General features: G+C 35.3%; 1 protein-coding gene across 3 annotated transcripts in view; it reads left to right on the plus strand.

Moving 5' to 3' along the window:
• LOC144446088 (E3 ubiquitin-protein ligase RNF38-like) overlaps positions 1-16,501 on the plus strand; it is a 53,343-nt gene extending 36,842 nt beyond the window's left edge. For all 3 annotated transcript variants that reach the window (XM_078135789.1, XM_078135788.1, XM_078135791.1), the window contains 8 exons: positions 7,985-8,199; positions 8,783-8,969; positions 9,328-9,819; positions 10,250-10,456; positions 10,846-11,000; positions 11,277-11,361; positions 11,604-11,731; positions 12,117-16,501. In XM_078135789.1, coding sequence (XP_077991915.1) covers positions 7,985-8,199; positions 8,783-8,969; positions 9,328-9,819; positions 10,250-10,456; positions 10,846-11,000; positions 11,277-11,361; positions 11,604-11,731; positions 12,117-12,282 — 1,635 coding nt within the window. In that variant the 3' untranslated portion in view covers positions 12,283-16,501. The remainder of the gene's footprint in view (positions 1-7,984; positions 8,200-8,782; positions 8,970-9,327; positions 9,820-10,249; positions 10,457-10,845; positions 11,001-11,276; positions 11,362-11,603; positions 11,732-12,116) is intronic.
• The last annotated feature ends 4,663 nt before the right edge of the window (positions 16,502-21,164 follow it).

Consider the following 21,164-nt stretch of genomic DNA (forward strand, 5'->3'; position numbering starts at 1 on the left):
GTACAAGATTTGTATAGGAGATTGGACTAATGATGTGGGAACTCTGGCTGTAACCATGGTTTCTAGGTCTTAGTAGTCACAACTGTTACCATGGGGTTAAAGTGAATGCAAAGCATGTGTGTATACAATGAGACTTAGTCAGAAATTGCAAGTCAGAATTTGTTGGTACGTTTGCTTAGATATCACCAAGTGATGTGCATTGGTTAGTAGAATACTCAGAAATACTCCATAAATATGGTAATGAGGATTGAAAGGCACATCTTGCATGAGTCTGTGTAAGTTGATATCACTTGATAGTGAATGTCTCCTCCAAGGCAAACATCGTAGGAAATGAAAAGCTGCCCACAAAATTTGACATCCATCCATACTAAGTGCGATGCCAATGGCATCATGAAAGGACCAGCCCGTGTCTGGTTTGATGAAGTCATTTTGCTGTCTTCGTTTCCAGATGTACTGCCTTAGGCAGCCTAGATCTGATTGAAGGCTAGAGTTTCAACTTTTTGTGGGAATCAAATTTCATTCTGTACATGCCATGATGACAACCATGTCTACAGATCGACACCACTGATCACAATAATTTATGACTGTTCTTTTAAAAAATACGCCCAAGCATCATTTTGTGTTGGTTGAGGTTACAATAGATGGCCATATATAGAAACTAAGGAGAAGGATTCTATTTCTGGGCAGACTATTTTTTCACAGTGTTACTTTTTATAAAAACTAAATTCAATCCGAGTGCAAGTACGTTTCAATTTGGTAAGTCATACATTCGTGAAAATATAAGCCGTGATTACATCTGACAGCTGATCTTATACAAAAATTATTCTTCAGAAACTTAGAAAGTACTTTGAGTTTGCAGTAGTTTGCATAAACTTTATGGTCAGCAGTTTTCCATGGTATCTTATCAGACCACAATGATAAATATTCTTCCATTCTGCTTTGACTGCAACTTGCTTGAAGTAAAGCATCAGATTACATAGATACAGATATCAGAAGTTCTCCTCTATCTAAGTAATAGATGTAATAGTAATACTCAAATAGTAGTAACTACAAACAGAATGAGTCTACAGAAGAAGAAACATGAGATAATATTAATATTTTGCTTATTGTGCTCAGAAATGAAAGTACTTAATGAAATCTGCAATCAAATAAATGCAATGGATTTACAACTAGAAGTTACCTCATCAGTACACCTGTATGATCTGAGAGACTTCCCCCTTACAGTTATGGAGTATTCCAAGGAGTGTACCGAAATAGTCATAGTAAAAACAATCAAAGAAGTTTCATTAATACCTTGCCTGCTAGGAAATTAAAGTAACTGTGGTCATGGTTGACTGACAGTGAGAGTTCAGAGTTCAGAGTTCATAGTTCGGTGACTGGTCATGGTAGTTTTGCTCTACATGTACCCCATGTGTTGAAACACTGTCAACTGCTGAACCCTAGGCTGACAGGTCCAGACTAAATAGTCAACAATGTATGGTTTTAACCATTTGAAAATGTCTATCACTGGATGGAATATTGTGTGAAGTCTTACATTTTTTCATGGTATGTGCTAAAAAAAATAAAGTGGTCTCATTTCATTGTTTGCAGACATGAACAATTGAAGTGTATGTTGGTCTTAATACTTGAGATTTCCCCATGTTCACTTTTTGATGTTGTTCATGACTGTCTGCTGTCTCCCCTATATCCTTGCCTCCCTCACACTTCTTTCCCCTCCATACCCTCCCCAAGGTACATACATGTACATCATGTATACATGCTACACAAAGACATACTCAATCATTGAATTGTGTGATTACACCACAACAATGAATGTACACACACATGCACGCACGCACGCACGCACACACACACACACACACACACACACACACACATACATACACACACACACACACACACACACACACACACACACACACACACACACACACACACACACACACACACACACACACACACACACACACATTGCCAGAAAGCAGCATGTATTGTTTAACTCTTTGACATGAGAACGTGCTGTACATTACAGCAATATTGAACTTTAGTGATTTTGAAAGGTACCATGCATATTTCATCCAGTATTGATCAGTTTATACAGATAGCAGGGTCATTTCATATTGATTTGGAAATGTTCGTAGAACAAAAGGAATATTTCATTTGCAGGGCATGATGTGAATGTAGTGTATTTATAAATAACTCCATAACTTTCAGGTCTTTGTTAAAATTGTACCATGTGTTCAAGTGACCATAACTTTGATGTCAGTAGCAGAAAGAACATTTGTGTGAAACTGTAACATATATATTTGATAATATATCCACCATGACTGACCTTCAGAGATAGCTAGTAGGAGTAAAATACCATACCTTTCATCTATTTATCATGTAAACAGAACTAAACATAGATGTATATGAATTACTTATTCGGGATGCTCCATCATTTTATGTTCACAGTAACCAATAACATTATATTTGAATCTAGTTTTCAAGTGAAAAATTTGAAGTGAATTTTCTGAGTTTGTCGTCAATTACAGGAAACTTTTCTGTAGGATGGTATAACACTAACAGTAGCAGCAGCTCTCTTTTTTTTTGTTCAGCTATACATGGCATTTCTTTCCATCAGCTTAGATTAACTGAATACTGTATACTTAAATTCTGTCCTGTCAATACTTTGGGTTTTGTTGTCATAATTTTATCAAAAGATCTTGCCAAACCTTGAAGTTCTCACCATTCTCAATGATTGGTTCTAATTCCACCAATTTGAAATTATCCATGCACGACAAGATTATGCAAATGAAAAGCCCCTTAGGCCAAGTCCAATAATAGGTGATCTATGCAAATTAGTGGCACCCTAGGCCAGGTTTAATCATGGACGGTTTATTAACCATGTCTTTCATAGCCTGATAAAAGACTTCAATTAATTGTAGGTTTTAGTACAAAATCTACTTACGCTATACACACTGGCTTTCTTTAAAAAAAAGAGAATGTAAAATTTAAATTTGAGCTTTACTATTTTGTGATGAATTGTAGATGCCATTACTTGGGGGTTAGTTTATGTCTTGTCATTACTATGAGGTATGTACAGTGTTTTATACTGTTATTTCACTCTTCCGGATATTGTTGGTAGATTAACAAGTGTATTTATTGTATGCAAAAGAAAAACTGTCTACCAAGTGTTCTTGTTTGGGTTTGAGAATGAGAATCATTTTCAAAGAAATCTGAAATATTTTGCAAACAGTGTACCACCATATTGTAGTTGAAACCTGATAAACTGACTGTGTAAACTGACCATGGACATGATGGAGCCTAGGTCAAAGTCACCTACAAAACCACCCTAATAGCTGGTTGTGGGGGTACCAGTGAAGTCAATGTTAAAATTACTAACTTGTGGAGATAATATTATAGGGTAGCATAGAATCAGTGCTGTCTTGTCTAACATTTGAAGTTTAATTGTTGCCCTGGTTGTGTGTGTGTGTGTGTGTGTGTGTGTGTGTGTGTGTGTGTGTGTGTGTGTGTGTGTGAGAGTGTGTGTAACATTAGGATGGCGTAACAATGAGACTATGACTGTAAATTGAAAGTTTATGTTGAAGACAAATTTTCACTGATTCATAGAGGAAAGAAAAATGTATTTTGTGACCATCTCATACAACAGTGTGATGCCCAAAATTTAGTCTGGTCTGTGGGAACCAGTTACAAACCAAAAATTTGCAGAATTTTTCGCGTTGTTTGTAAAATATCAAGGTATACATTATGTTATCATTACATAGTCTATTAGTACACAGGTATAGATAAAAGTAAGACAACTGATGAAGTTGCCAAGTCCTCACTATTGAGTTGAGTGCTATAACTTTACCATCTTTTATAACAAGTAATAAGGTGAAAAGCCAGAGTTTCCATCAGGACCACTTGATTTGATTAAAAGTCATTACAATGTTGGGTTCTGAAATATAGTGGTAATAACCAGTATCGAACATTTTACTCCTGAGATTAAAACTGGTACAATAGAGAGATGTACAGCATGTGGTCTGTAAGTCCGATAATATGCAGATATTCTATGCAATAAGTCTCTTTAATTATTCAAAGCTCAGCCAGACTGTGGTGTACATGTAGATACAAGCTTTACCACATACAGACAGACACCCTGTTGTACCAACTCAGACTGTGGTATAGATACAAGCTTTACCACATACAGACAGACACCCTGTTGTACCAACTCAGACTGTGGTGTAGATACAAGCTTTACCACATACAGACAGACAAACATATACACCCAGTTGTACCAACTCAGACTGTGGTGTAGATACAAGCTTTACCACATCCATACATACATACATACATACATGTACAGACAGACAGACAGACAGACAGACAGATAGACAGACATACACCCTGTTGTACCAACTCAGACTGTGGTGTAGGTACAAGCTTTACCACATAGACAGACAGACATACACCCTGTTGTACAGTGTTGGTGATCTTTTGTGGAAGTACATGTAAATTATCATGAATGACCAATGAACAGCAGGTAGTTGTCATATTTATTGTACAAGTTTTGAGTTCAAAGGTCAAAGGTGAGGATAGGTGGAAAAATAATTAGGATTATGATTTGAAAAAAGTACAGATGAAAACGTAGCAGAATTTATTTGTAATTTTCTGATAATTAAGTATTCTATTAATATTTGCCATTTATTATATATTGATATAATGTTCAATGCCAGAATCAAACTGACAACAAAATATACTGTTTGATGTGTTCCTTGCTGAAATAAGTGAGAATTTTATTATAATCCCTGGTTTGTAACAAATCAAGGGTTGCATCTTTGAATCTCTATTGTCACTTGTAATTTGAATCACCATAGATTCTAGTTACTCAATCCTTCATCTCGTTTGAAAAAGTCCATTTTAAAAATTACGTCCCGCATTACCTATCAAATATTTAGTGAAACCCTCAGCGGTATAACTAGCCGGAATGAGATTTGGTTGCAAGGTGTTTGCCAGTCCACAGAGAGACTACATCAAATACTGCCATGATTCATACAGTTAGTGCTATAACATCGTTGATATTGATGCCGACAAAGAAGGTGAAAAAAAGAAGGATATTTTAGTCTAACTGTAAATTGTGGTGTAGAAATTACTTTGACAGTAATAAATCAATGGATATTACGGAGTCAGTATGTCTAGATGAATAGACAATCAAAGCTCATTCGTACTGACTGTGTGTGTGTTAACTATGACAACAGAATAGCAACAGTATGATAGCTGATATAGGTAGTTGTTCTACAGGTATGGAAATGGGTAGACAGCTGTAGTTTGTATGATGAACAGCGTATACAGGAAGTGATCAGAATGAAGTATCTCATCATGATGCTAGGCAAAAACAATCTAGTTTCTAGGCCGAGTCAAGCCAACCTAAATAATAACCCATATGCTGCGAAAATATAGTCAAGTGCTATCCTGCATAAAATCTCAAGATCTTTCTTTACAGAAATGATTCAATATTACATTAGTATCTAAGCTCAAAAAAACCCAGATCACTTGCTTTTGAATACTGTATGTTTTGAAGTATTCATTATTTTAGGTAGAATTGCTACGATCTGAACATCTGAAATGATAACTTTTTATGCAATTATCAGGTTTTTCAAATTTGGAAAATTCTTGCTCTGGAAGTGATTGTTGATAGTGGTTTTATTTGAATTGATAACAAATGGCACATATATATGTAGTTGTTGACCAATGGTTGTGTATGTCTTATGGTAAACAGCCTACTTCTACTTATTATTATTATGGACACTATTATGTGGAGGATAGTATGAGATACAACAACACAATGGCCATGCTGTGTCAAGGTCATCTTTCTGACCTTGATCCTAATTTTAACACTTTACACAGTGTAAGCATCATTTGGAAGGAAAACATGCATCTTTAAGACAGTTGATGACAAGTTCTGATCTGGAAATGATTTATTTAGAGAAGTATGACTCACTCAGGCATACATATGGTAAACATTTGATGTCTCTACTGTAAAATAAAGTACATGTAAGAAGAGCAACGTGTTTCTATGTACTGAAAAAGGAACAAAAACATAGTCATAGTTTCAATACGGTTGCCAATATTGAATGGCCCTGATGGAGAAGTTTACCATCTGGTAGCAATGTATTACTGGACAGTCATTATAGTGCTTTCCATTCAGGGAAAGAAAATAATTGGTGCATAGTTGTCCCAGTTGTACAATTGATAATGTTGCGATGCCTTTAGTAAGATTCCAGTAAATGCAGACATATGCTGTTGTTGTCGCTTCTCTAGTGTTTTAAGAGGGACTGATGTGGGGTGGGGATGTGGGCATTCTCGTTAGAGGTGAAATTCTTGGATCGTCACAAGACGAACAACTACGAAAGCATTTGCTAAGAATATATTCATTAATCAAGAATGAGAGTTAGAAGTTCAAAGATGACCAGACACTAGTTCTAATAATAAATGATACTGACTGGCGATCCACCAGCATTACTCCCATGACCTGGTAGGCTGGAGGTAGCTTCCGGGAAAACCAAAGTCTTTTGGTTCTAGGGGAAGTATGGTTGCAAAGATGAATTTTAAGGAAGTGAGAGAAATGTAAAACTGATAACACACATGTATACTGTTATAGAATAGACAAATGTAAAACTGATAATACACACACACACACACACACACACACACACACACACACACACACACACACACACACACACACACACACACACACACACACATACACATACACATACACACACATACACACACATACAGACAGATACACTGCTGTATAATACAAGTCACTGAACGAAATGTAAAACTAAAAGCAGAAAAGCACACATATACACATACCAGGGTATACACAAGACCATCTTACACACATACATGTGGTGACAGACACACAAAGAGAAAGAGAGAGAGAAACACACACACACACACACACACACACACACACACACACACACACACACACTGGCATACACCATATTGACTAACACTGACTATACTTGGTTCTTTGTTATGGCTTGTTTTTCTTCCATGTTGAAATGAGTGCAATGAATTGTAGGCAACATTAAGGCCTAGGAACTGTGCAAACAGAGACAAGATGGCTGTATGCACTACATTTTAAGTGGATAGACCATTAAAAAATCCGCCGGTACTGAGGGCTGTGAATCTATTCAGCTCATAGGAAATGGGCTACGCCGTCTGAAAGGGTCATTAATACAGGAAACCACCCTTTTTTCTTAATTTAAGTGTATTTGCATATGGAACAGGGTATGGTTATAACAGTTTGTCAAATGGCTTTTGAATCGTCAGGAAGTGGATTGAATGACCAGTGCACTGTTTGGCATGTTGCGACAAGCCACTCTCACACAGGGACACTTTCACACTCAGCAGAGAATGACAAAATGGGCGAGACTTTTTATATAAATTATACATTGAAACACTCTCTTGTTGTGAATGTACACTAGGTTTTGATGTTACACCAGTATAATGTGTAGCCATAATGTGTCTCATGTGTCATGCTAGTGTATCCGCCAGTTAGATTGTGAATATGGCAACTAACATAGAGGTAATGGGTAAGAATTAGGTTGCATTCAGTTATGTTCTGTAGACACCAACACAAGCTATGTCTAATTCCTAATATATGTTGATCAGGTCAGTAAAACAGTATGATAGAATAGTGATAAAAATCCATGACTTATTGTACCTGCAAGTAATATTTCACATTAAAGTTGACAGACACTTTCAAAATGATGAGTTCATTTGCATGCTTTATTGCAAGGCTAAAAGTATCAATATCATCATGTGAGATGTGTTTTTATTGTTCTTTCTGTTTTCACAGTTAGGAAATTTCCTTCATTTACATTCATAATTTCTTACTGAACTGTGTGTAAAGAACCTACATTTACATATAATTACAGTGGTATATCTTATAACTTACAGAAATTTATGTTATGTTTTATTACAGAGTGAGAGCCCAACCAGAAAGAGACGTCGTATTTCACATAGTATAATAGACCTTACTCAATCTCCTAGTCCGCCTCCTGTGAGACCGTGGCAGTCATCCAATCACAACGGTCCACAGCAACGTTCATTGGCTCTTTCGGGTCGGCATGGTAATTCTATGCTTATCTCAGGGGATAGATGCAATACACCAGGTCAAAGGTCATCAGGTAGAAGAAGGTGAGTGATATCAAATTTTGTTTGGATTGTGTTGTTTGTTTGTTTGTTTGTTTGTTTGTTTGTTTGTTTGTTGACTGGGTTTGTATGTTTGTACATCCATTTGTGTAGGTGTGTATACATTTTCATGATTAGACATGTCTATGTATGTACATATGTACGTACATATAATGCAAAATCAAATATTAACAAATATTAAAACAATTTTCTAAAAAATGTATTGTTACCATTTATTATCTCAATGAATTTAAGTTAAAAATCTACATCTTTCCTTTTGAATTAAAACATATTGTGATAAAAATCACAGAAATATAGTCAATTGTACATAAATTTGTTCCGAAAATTATTTTCATGACATTTGCATTGATAGCAGCTAGATGAAGACAAGTGTGGGATATAAGACAAGTAACATAGATTGATATGACTTTCAGTATGTCATTTGACAACGTTACTCTGTCAAATGGTGCCAGGCACTGACATAGGAGTGTAGATTTACAGTAATCCTGTCAGGAATTGTGATGTCTATCATTTGCTTTTAAATTAGTTTTTGTGATGAATAATTGCATATGCCTTCATCATTCCACAGTCCAATTACACGACGACAGAGTCAGAGATTCCTTGATAGGCAAGCAAGAAGAAACAACAACCAATCACCACTTAATAACGACAGAAGAGCATTCCATCCTCCTAACATACCCCCTAGGCTGTCACAACCAGTGCCTCCACTCCCACAGCAACAGCAACAGCAACCAATAGTATTTGAAGTAGACCAGGTATGTTTTATAATGTTTGTTATCATTAACAGTGTACATGTGAATCATGGTGAAGGGTATTATATATGTGGTAAAAAAGTTTAGAATAAAAATCATTATACTGAAAATTAATGACACACTCCAGGAATGTCTGTCTTATTAATGTAATTATGATATGAATACTATATATATTTTATGTTGATGAAATGTGTGCAATAAAGATAATTTCTGGTATTTTGTCGCAAAAAATAATATTTTTCACTATTTTGAATATTTTGAGTTGTTTTTTTTAGAAATTTTAAACGTTCAAATTCTTTGAACAAAAAATATGTACTAGTATTTTACTGTGTTCTAATCAGTTTTGTGTTTTTCCTTACAGATGTCTTCTGCTCCAGTGTCAATATCATTTTCCCTACCTCACCAGACAATTCCAATCTGTTCATCGCAACCTATCCCACAATGCAATGCACAATATCATCCTCACCCTTCCCAAATCCCCCAGCATCAGTACCCTGGAATGCCATCGTGCAACACTCTCCCGCACCCTCCTCCACCCCCTCACACAGCAGCAATACCAGTCACAATGTGTCAAGCAGGACATATCCCTGCATGCAATGTCACACATATCCCAGCCTGCTCTGTGGCGCAAGCTATTCCGGTATCACATCCATCAATGGGTCCGGCGTTGATTCCTCAGAATGCCTTCTACACCGGTCCTCCTATGCCACATCCATCTCATCACCCACTTCCTCATCATCATCATCACCATCATCATCATCACCATCACCCACATCATCGTTATCATCCTTCTGCAACCCATCACTTACAGTCAGCCACGCATTATCTACCTCCACAGCAGCAACACAGATCGGTAAGTTGATAGCCAATATTTCATTACCTGTGTACATTATAGTGAGATAAAAGCTTCCTGTATTTAACATATCTCTTCAATTGCAATAAAATACCATGTATTGTGAATACATACGCATGTAGTCTAACTTGCGTCTCTTTTATTTAACTCCTACATACTGTTATAAACTTACATACCTGGTTAAATTTTATATTGTATTTTGAAAAATAAACTATTACAAGATGTGTCAATCAATATTGATATTTATAAATCGATGTATATTATATATGCTTTCATGCTGACTGAAATGCCATTTCATATCTTGAAAACATAGCAAATAATACTCATGTTTCCCCTCCACTGTCTATGGTTCACAGCACAACTGTTTCTTCTTCCAATGTCTTTGACCTTTGACATGTACTTATGTTTGTTTGATTGTTATATCTTTCAGCCACTGCATGCAGTTGACAATGATGTTGAAATCATAGGTGAGAGGGCACTGCCAATACCGTTGCCACCACATCCAGGCCCGGGATTCCATCATGTGCCTTCACCAGTCCCTCATCATCATACCCCTCCATTGACACCCTCACCACCCCTTCATCATATGTTGCAAGAACCACAGGTCAGGCCAGCTCCTCCAGATTTCCCTTATATGGTAAGTCAAGCTCCATTTTTGTGGAGGGGTGGAAGCTGTAATACAAAGTCAATAGATAATCAAAACCTATCAGTGTATAAGTGTGTGGTATTTGTAGTAGTAGTAAAAATGATTTCAGTACAGGAAACAACAAAAGCTGAATTCCTTCTGGGTCCTGTATTGAACCCGAAATAAACAGAATGTTTTTGTCAACTAACAAATACTGAAATAGTTGACAATTATTAGAGCCAGAGCTTTCATTTGAAGTCCTGTGTGTTATTTTGTCTTGCTATTAGTTACAAATCTCAGATATTTCTATTTGTGAAGTGAAGTGAAGGGCTATTCCCTTGTTAGTTGACAGTAGATAGAACTAAATTGTATTCTTACAGTGAACGTCTTCTTATTTACAGCACAACTTCCAGCAACATTCCTACCCACGCTTTGGTCATATCACATATCCACAGAGACGTATGTCAAGTCGACGATGGCGACCCCAGCCTCCTCCTGCTCCACAACATCCAACACCAACACCTCAATCATATCCTGGCTTGTTATTACATTATCTGTAAGTCAACATATAGTTTAGTCCAGTCAGACTTATTTCTACCTTCGCACGCTTGTATTGATTACTGGGATCAATTTACGTATGATTTTGGGTGATAAAATAGCATCTTGGTAATTTTCTCAACTTCAAAATCTTGTAAAGAATCCCTACTACTCATGGCATGTGTTTGGGCATTTTGGGATTTCCTGGTGATCACATTAAGAGTGTCCTAATCTCTGTGTGTTGACACTACAAGCAGAGCTAATTCTTACAATTTTGTTTTTTATCTTGTATTAGTGCCATGCTATCTAACCCTCCAATGGTACCACCCTATGGTATGGAGATTGATAGTGAAGATGGTAGTGAAACGGAAAATTATGAGGTAAGAGTATCTCAAATTTTAAATTCCCAATAATTTAAACAGATTTAAAACCAACCGGGCGCAAAACTATCTTCTATACTTGACATAAACATTGTATCTAACAATGTTTCACATTAGTCTTATGTGTCCTGGACTACTACAAATTTAGAGTCCTGATCTGACCAGGCAGAATTACAGCTTTGCTATTTTGTTGTTAAATGTAGTGCTGAATGTGACCTTGAAGTATTTTACTGTTATTACAGGCATTGTTGAATCTAGCTGAGAGACTAGGTGAAGCTAAACCTAGAGGTTTGACAAAGGCAGATATTGAACAACTACCATCATATAGGTATAACCCAGATACACATCAATCAGTCAGTGACCAAACATGGTAAGTAATTCAAAATATAGCTATACTTCAAAACTTCATTCTCAAAGTAAACTTTTTCTAAGAAAGTAGTCAATATTGTAAAATAAATGTCAGTACTGTTTTAAAAACAATGTCATCAAATTATTCTCAAAAAGATGTCATTATTGTGAAAATATCCAAACTATAAATTCCTATATGGAATCCGTAGTTGATGGTAACAGTGGTAATGTCTTTGACAGTGGATGGTCGGATAACTAAATAATATATTCAGTCTAAATGATCAATTATTATTAGCTACTTTTGTGATTTTGAATCTAAAATACATGTTTTTGTATGTTTTCTGTTTTGTAATATGTAAATGATTTTGAATCTAGATCTAAAATTCAAATTTTTTGTTTCCTTTCAGTTGTGTGATTTGTATGTGTGATTTTGAACAACGCCAGCTATTGCGAGTACTCCCATGTAGCCATGAGTTCCACACCAAATGTGTAGACAAATGGCTGAAGACAAACCGTACATGTCCAATATGTAGAGCTGATGCTTCAGAATTGGCAGGCACCCAGTCCGATTGAGAACACACCCCTAAATTTAGGATGATGTCTACTAATTTACATGTGTAGATGGAGCAGTCCACTTAATGATGGGGAGTTTTAGTCAAAGAAAATGATGAAAACTACAGTGTTGTGGTTTTGGCATTGGAAATGACAAGGTGTTTTAGTAGTAACAGTACTTTTGTTAGATGGACTGTGTGCATGGCCTGCATTGATACATTACGACATTGTGGAAAAGCTTGTGTCATCATGTGAACCATACTTAGATCTACCTCAATATATGAAGCAACAGATCATATTGACTTCAAGCCAAAGAACACTGATGCGATTATTTCCAACAAAAATTTCTTTTAAAAAGCGAAGGGCCCAAAATCTGACATTCCTGGAGTCTTTGAATGACATCTGAACTATGACCTTTGAACTTGTGACAGAGCCAATGGGTCAACAGTCAGACATAGATCTCTGCAAATAAAAATACACACAAATGGGCCTCTGAACTTAAAAAATAATTGAAATAAGTAATAGACAGAGAAAGTGACAAGAGTTGTCGTGTGTGGAGGATTGTGTCCTGGTGAAGCAGTCTGGGACTAGAAGTGTTGATGCAGAGTAATGGAATTATCAGCTGTGATGCTGTTTGCCAACATTATACCAAGTATTCTCTGTGTTTTGAAAACTTAGCAATCCAATCTTTTGAAAGTGCTAAGACGGACATAACTGAATCTGTCACATCATTGTGACATCATCCACTACAATGTGGTCAAGATGTCATTTGTAGCCAGTGACATCACCCACTGCAGTGAAATTATGATGTCATTTGTAGCCAGTGACATCATCCCCTGCAGTGAGGTCATGGTGTCATTTGTAGCCAATATGTGGTGTTTGGTAAGGTGCCTAATTAAGTAGGGACATATACTAGCATTAACTCAATCATTACCTGTCATGAGGTGTGGATGTGTGTAGAAACTAACCTTACAAGCAATATACTTACAATGCCAAGGTATTTAGCTTTTGAAGTGTTTATTTTCACAATCTTAAGTAGTAGAATTCTTTTGAGCTCCCTAAGTCATGCAATATAAAGATAGGTGTCAAAGCAAACAGCCTGTATGTATGTTTGTTTTCAATAAAGTTTGAATCATTTGGACTATCCAAAAGAAGCAGTTTTCCTTTTTGCACCTATGTTTAATATTCTGGAATTGAGCATAGTATCGTCCACCAACATGGAGGGTCTATGAATTGACTATAGTACCCTCCACCAAGGTGGAGGAGGGTCTATGACTGGACTGACCAAAACAAAATAAATAATATGGTCCATCTCTCCCTCCATCCTCTAAAAACTAATAATATCAGGTAGTAATGATATTATCAATACAATGGTGTATTTACTATGTGTATGAGTTATGTAATGTTCTTGAATGAATCCTAAAGCTGGTAATCAGAGTATAAATGCTATGTTTTTGTCTTGTCAAAATTTAATCCCATACAATTAAAACCAATACTGAGATTCTGAGTTCGAATTATTTCATGTGATTCAGTTCTGTAAACCTGGATATTTTCTCTAAATAGTTAATTTTCGCTTATTTCACTAGAAAACAAAAATGCAAAAATAAGCAGTGACTAAAATGCCTTCTTGTACATGAAAATAATGTACCAGTCTGGTAATTAGTAAAAATTAAATCTTTGAGAACTAGCTGAAGACTGTAAAATCGCAAAAAAATGTTCTAGTGGTGAAAAAATCTCGAGTTAGAGTATATGAATAAAGCCAGCCCAACAATCTATAATAAGTACATTACACTGTGGTAGATGTAGATATCTATTGCATCCAGTAGTACAGTGACAAGGTAGAGGGTGTGTGCACAGTTTGGTTATATGATAAAGTAGCAGCACTGCTACCAGTTACAAGTAATTCCACTTACGTTTCTAGATATTTATGTTTGATGCAATTCTTCACACTTTGGTACACTGATAGGTTTATCATTGTAAGCTCTCTATATTGAGGTTATCGTAAGCACTCTATATTGAGATTTAGCATAGTAAGCTCTCTATGTTGAGGTTTATCGTTGTAAGCACTCTATATTGAGGTTTATCGTAAGCACTCTATATTGAGGTTTATTGTAAGCACTCTATATTGAGGTTTATTGTAAGCACTCTGTTGAGGTTTATCCTGGTAAGCACTCTTTTTTGAGGTTTATCGTCAGCACTCTATATTGAGTGTTTATCATTGTAGGCACTCTATATTGAGGTTTATTGTAAGCACTCTATATTGAGTGTTTATCATTGTAGGCACTCTATATTGAGGTTTATTGTAAGCACTCTATATTGAGGTTTATTGTAAGCACTCTATATTGAGGTTTATTGTAAGCACTCTATATTGAGGTTTATCTTTGTAAGCACTCTATATTTGCTGTCAATTATGACACAATGATGAATTGTTCAATCTACCCAGTTACACCATCTGTTGAAAATAATATACATAACAGTTCAAAGTGGTTTTATTTTACAATGTGCTGTCAGCAATTTCTTTTTATTTACAACTAACATGTATGTTATTTTTATGTTTATGCTACAGTTTCAACTCCAATATCATATATGTTGCAGTAGATCTTTTTTTTAACAGATCACAATTTTTTACATGAATTACAAATACCGCGAAAGCTCATAAGATGTATTTCAACAAAAATTTCTTTAAATAATACCACAAAATGGTGACCTGGCTAGGGTATTTCAACTATGTTTTTTTTTGCCAGTGTGTTAGTCCACCTGTGTTCAGCTATGACAAACCATAGCCCCCTAGTGTAGGCTATATGGATAAACTTTGGCTATTAAGTTGAATATTAATGGTAAAATCTAGAAATTCCCACTATTGTAGAGTTAGAATGGGGCCTTCTGTTGGCATAAAATTTGAAAAGTTTTAGCAATCAATGAAATTCAGTGCTGCCGATGAAGTTGTATTTCCTACGATATGTCAATTTGAATATCATTAGCATTATGATATCTGGTTTGATATATTTTGCATATCATTTGCATGTTGGTAGTTCTGGTCCAAACATTTGCATATCATTTGCATATTACTGACATGATGTTACTTTGTGTTGCTGCATATTATGAAAACAAATATATATTTTAATTGTTCTGATAAATGAACTGCAAGACATTGGGATAGCCGTTTGAGTGCCTTTTTTTCTATTTAAAAAAAATATTAGGGATTTGTATTATGTTTAATATTAGTTTTTAATATTTTGTAACTCATCTTAACAGATTGTGAAGCAGGTCAAGTCAGTAACACAATGTGTAGTGAATTATCTTTAGTTGGTGAAGAAACCACTATTGTTACAACTCCAGGATTTCATTTGCTTTGATGGATTAGATGAAAACTATGGTGTAGAAAATCAACTTCATTATTTTACCATGTTTATGGTGTTCATAATAAACTAACAGAAACCAGTCTTGGTGTATGTGTTTACCTTTTCATTGTACTAAATTATCGTACTATTTGGATATAAAAAAAAAAACATTCTAATAAATCAACATGTTTTATCAAAATATATCTATTTTCAGTCTTTTTGGCCAAAATAACTTTTATTTATCAGCAAGTCGCTTTCATTAGACTGTTTACGTATGTTTTCATCCACTTGCACTGTTTACGTACATATACCTCCACTTGCTTAAAAATAGTGGAAGAAAGTTCTCTTTTTTTTCTCTCATATAAGTGTCCTTGCTATGTATTTATACCAGAGCACAGTTTAGTTCAGTTGTGTGGTTTCTGGAAAGTTTTGAGTTTTCATACACATGACAGAATATTTTTTGAAAATTTGTATTGTATTTTATCACCTTATAAGTTTGTGTGTTTGGATGGTAACAGTAATAATAATAATAGCTATGACAAGCAGCGTGTGATTAGTGAAATAGAATTTCCTGTTATCTGTGTCTTTGAAATCTTGTTGAATATGTGACAGGTTTATTAGAGAGAAGTATTTAGTATTGTATGTGCTATAATAAATATTGATGCAGAGTGGTGACTTCTTTTTTGTATTTTAACCCTAAAAAAAGTATGAATATCTAACAAAAGAATTTGAAACACACGATGAATGATTGAATTATTAGATATTAGAGTTGAAATCGGTGATAAAAACCACTATTTGGCTGTGTTTCCTTGCCCAGCTTATACGGTCCAGGTTTTCCTTTTTTGTAAAATGAAAATATATATCAATAAAATTGGTATCAGCATAAATAAAAGTTGATTTGTGTACAGTAATGTGTGTGTCTGTGTGTATGCATGCACAACTTAATGTACCATGTTTTTATGTATATATGTATGTGTCTGTCTCTGTCTGTCTGTCTGTCTGTCTGTCTGTCTGTCTGTCTGTCTGTCTCATTTTTCTGTGTCTGTGTATAATAAGCCCAGACAATTAATGGAATATGCATCCTCTATGGCCAGCCATATTTCTGACATGCATAAGCCAATTTCATTCCAACCAAGTGATTGACACACTAAAGTGTGCATGCGCATAGCCTGGGTGGACAGGCGTAGTTTCACATCCTTAATTCACATCCCCAGTCTCATCTGTGCCCCTTGTCACTCAGTACCTTGGTTGTCAGTCTCCTGTAAACAAGACTTTAGTATCATAAAATGGGTTCCAACGTGTCAGAAACAAAAGTATCCAACATTCTAGATACAGACACAGTGTCCTGTTTGACAAATTACATGTAAAGTGGTCTGAGATGTAATGGACATTCATAATGCAGTCATGGCATAGACACTTCGTCTATCAGCCCTAGCCAGTAATGTGCAATAAGCCTTGTTCAGCTTTCTTATAAAATACTGAAGTTCTATTGTACTTCTAGAAAGACATGGTCATGAGCTTTTCAGCGTGGTGCCATCGTGACTGACACTTAACCCTTTCGTCACCTCTTTTTATACTTCGGCCACGTTACAGCGCCACCAGTGGTGATATTTAGTCATGACCCATCATGTCGTTTTCACAGCGTGTACGTACACTCATGGTATACATGCAGAAGTACAGTATAGTACTGTTAATTCTGACATTGTCCCACAGGCAGGCATGAGCTCAGCTTACAGCCTGAAATCCATGCTGCCCAGTATTATGTGTTAAAATGAAGTGATGTGTAGCAGTAGCCTGTTTGTACTACTGATCTGACCAACTCACAGAGACAGGTACTACATGTGTAGCTATGTCGCCAGTCATAACCCAAATCAAATACAAGCCTAGGACTAGAGTCTTAGCTAGTCTCAATGACTAGACCTCGGGCTTTCTCCTTAATAAAGATGCAATCGCCCTCACCAGCGACCTTCCTTCGGTCTAGCAGCAGCAAGACTATGGTCTAGGCTAGCTACTCAACAACAATATCCTCATGATGACCTTATTACCGGCAGACACATATAGACCGTTTGTTTCAATTTGAATTCATTTCCCCACTAAAAAAAAACCTTTTGGAGCCATCAAAGAACAAATCATATAATTTATTACATGTACATGTACTCCGATTAGAGATTAAATGTAAAAGCCCACGATTCTCGAATTCTCGTATACTATTAGTGTTATCATATATCAACGGAGACGTTAGGATTATAGATGCGATTATTCTGTTGTTCAGAACAAACTTTTATGACGGAGCTCTGTCATAAAAATATTTTCTCGATTAAATTGTAATCGTAATGTGAATTGGCTGGCTAGACTCTACTTTAATAGGATTATTTTGATCTGCTGTACATCTTCAGATAGGATCCGCTACACTGGAATTGTCTTCATTGTAAGCTTAATTTGTAAACGGACGTACGTACTTAAACAGCCGTGTGGTTTATCGTAGAACACATAACATGCCTCAGAAATAAACTTATTTTTTGTAAAATACCAATAATTAGACATTGTACACGTTAATTAGAGACCCATTTATCTATACACAGTGTAATAAGTTGAAATCGTGATTAGGTGCTGATTTTTGGTGTATCTAGCTACTGCGATCATGGCCGTAGAGGGCGCCGTTAAAATTTCAGAACAGGGACTTGTGACTGGAAACGTGCTAGCTACTGTGATCATGTCAGAGACAGGTTTACTTTATACATTCTGTACACGTGACCCAGAAATCAATGAATTTGATTTGATATATATGTAGCCTACTGCCACACAAATTGTTTACCTACAAAGTAATCCAATATTGTTCAGAGTACAATGTTATGATAAAAACTTGGCGTTAACTGTATGCATACATCTTAGTAACTAGCCACATAAGGCCTAATGTGCAGTCCTCCTCACTCTCACTGCTTCAATATTCTAATTCAATGTAATAAGATCTACTGGAACTATTTTAATTCTGTTTAGAATAGTTGTCCCTTGACAGCATGGTATGGAGGAAGCTTGCTTTTTTTTTAAAAATCCACAAATGGTGATGCTAAGGCCTAAAAAAAATAATTGTTTGGTTCCGGTTACCCAACCCCACCTAGCTTTTCACTGCTGACCCTAAACTTTTTTTACGTATTCGGGAAAAAAATAATAAAATCGCAAAAATTGTGAAGTCTCACAAGAAATAGTAGATGCGCAAACTGACAACAAAAAACTTACAAAAAATAAATCTGTTCTTCCAATCTGTAATGGCTGTACATCTGATAGGAAGAAATAAACAACACAGACCAAACAAATGGAAAACATGAACTAGACTCACAAGAAAAAAAATATAGTAAAATAAAATAAAAAATCTACCTACCCCACCTATTCTAAAATTGAGTGTAACCAGAACCACACATCTGATCTCTTAATCAACTACTCTCAAAACTAAACTAAACTAAAATACACGAATCAAGTTATAGTTTGAACAATGTCTTTATTTTATTGAAAACCAAAAAATTATCCAACTTTAATTTTGGTTGTATATACATGGTTATCGTCTTTCATACCGAACACTCTTATTACAATGCAAAACGTGCAACAATGATAAAATCTTTTAAAACTCAAAAAGTTTAAAAAACAGATCTTGTAAATCTTAAGACACTGAAAGAAAGTACTACTTTTAAGAATAAATAACAATAACGTGCCATCTTGTAACTAGAATGTGTAGAAGATATACAAATTATTATTGCAGCTTAAAACTTGATGTCAGTGTTTTCTTGGTTTGGTTGATGAATAATGACAACTCAGTTACGTTGTCATGGTGATAAATCACTAACAAACCATCCAATAACTTACAGCTGCTTATTCAACCTTTGACCTGGATCCAAGGATCATTGGACAGCCCCTACAGTACATTTGATTTCCATAGTAACTGTGATTTACTGACTATGTCTATATTTTATGATTTTAGAGCTACCAGTCACAATAATTCTTCCAATGCGCTGGTTATTGTCATGGTTACAATTAAGTACCGGTAGATAACACAATATTGTCTACATCTCGCACCTGCAAATTGGGTTAACTGAAGCTTTGAAACAATCCATGGATCATCATAAGAATACAGACCATGACAGTTAAATTACTTTGCAGTTGCAGTGAGAAAGGAAAACAAATTTAAAGACTTCATATGATTGAAATTATCATCTACATTCACAAGTATGTTTTCAGAAACTATGTCAGATAAATCAAGATTATGCAAATCAAATGCACTAGAGGGCCACCCAATGACCCTTTGACCTCTAGGTCAAAGTCACTATTCAGACAATAACCAACTTTCAAACCTACACTACTTTTTCCTATATCAAAATTGAAAATAACCCTGGCTTTGGCAGTCTTTGCTAACAATAGAAAACAACTTGTATCTCATTGCTAAGATATGATATGATATCAACAATAAAATATTTGTATTTTTATACATTGATTACATGTGTTAAAAAACTAACACTGATTGTTTTCATAAAGTACTCGTTAGTAATCTACTCAAAATACACTTCTTTCTTTTTTTTTATATCAGCTTTTCCTGAGTTTTTGATTGTTCATCTTATTTCAGTTCCCTGGAGTAGCTAGTTTGATCAACTCTTTGTCATTGCACTTTATATACCTTGTAACTAAATAACATTGGATTTGGGTGTAGGTCATTCAAGATATTAAGGTTGAACTTAAATGCTTCTCACACCGTGGTTTGTTGATATCAAGGGATATTGATGGTCATCTCTTGTTCTTGAATGCAGACATAAATTGAAATTCTTATTTTCAAATCATGGTTTGTTGACATGATCCAGCATTATTTTACTTCACTTTCATTTACTATATTAGTTCTTATATTCCACCCCCCCCCCCCAAAAAAAAAAAACCCCACATTTTATTTGCCTTCATTTTTCTATTTTTTTGAATTCTTAATTTTACATTTTCCAATTTTTTTCTTTGTTTTTTTCACGATTATCATTAAAATAAAGATCCACAGCACTGTTGCATTTTATTGCTGATTAAGAAAAAAACTAATAAATACCAACTTATTATGAAATGGCTGTAACACTAGTTTCTAATTTAAAGATAAAAATGTTAAGTGGGAAATGAAGTCTGTTTAACAATGAATGTCAGACCAGGAACATGCAAGACTAATGAAGGTTTAACCTAATATATATACTGTACTGTAACCTAGATATTTTCACTACTACAAAACTTTGCAATTTTACAGTCTTCAGCTAGTTCTCAAAGACTAATTTTCACTAATTACCAGACTGGTACATTGTGTTCATGTACAAGAAAGCATTTTAGTCATTACTTATTTTTGCGTTTTTGTTTTCCAGCGAAATTAGCAAAAATAAGTCTTTTGAGAAAATTTCCAGGTTCACAGTATTGTGTACTAAGTCTGTATTGTAACCCAACCAAAATAAATAATACAAATAACATTAGGGTTAGGGATGTTAAGAGTACCCACCACGACAAGACTCAAGTACTCTGGTTCCAACATTTATGTTGTGTACCCTAGTCTGTTTT

Source organism: Glandiceps talaboti, chromosome 15 (assembly GCF_964340395.1).
Source record: "Glandiceps talaboti chromosome 15, keGlaTala1.1, whole genome shotgun sequence".
Taxonomy (NCBI): domain Eukaryota; kingdom Metazoa; phylum Hemichordata; class Enteropneusta; family Spengelidae; genus Glandiceps; species Glandiceps talaboti.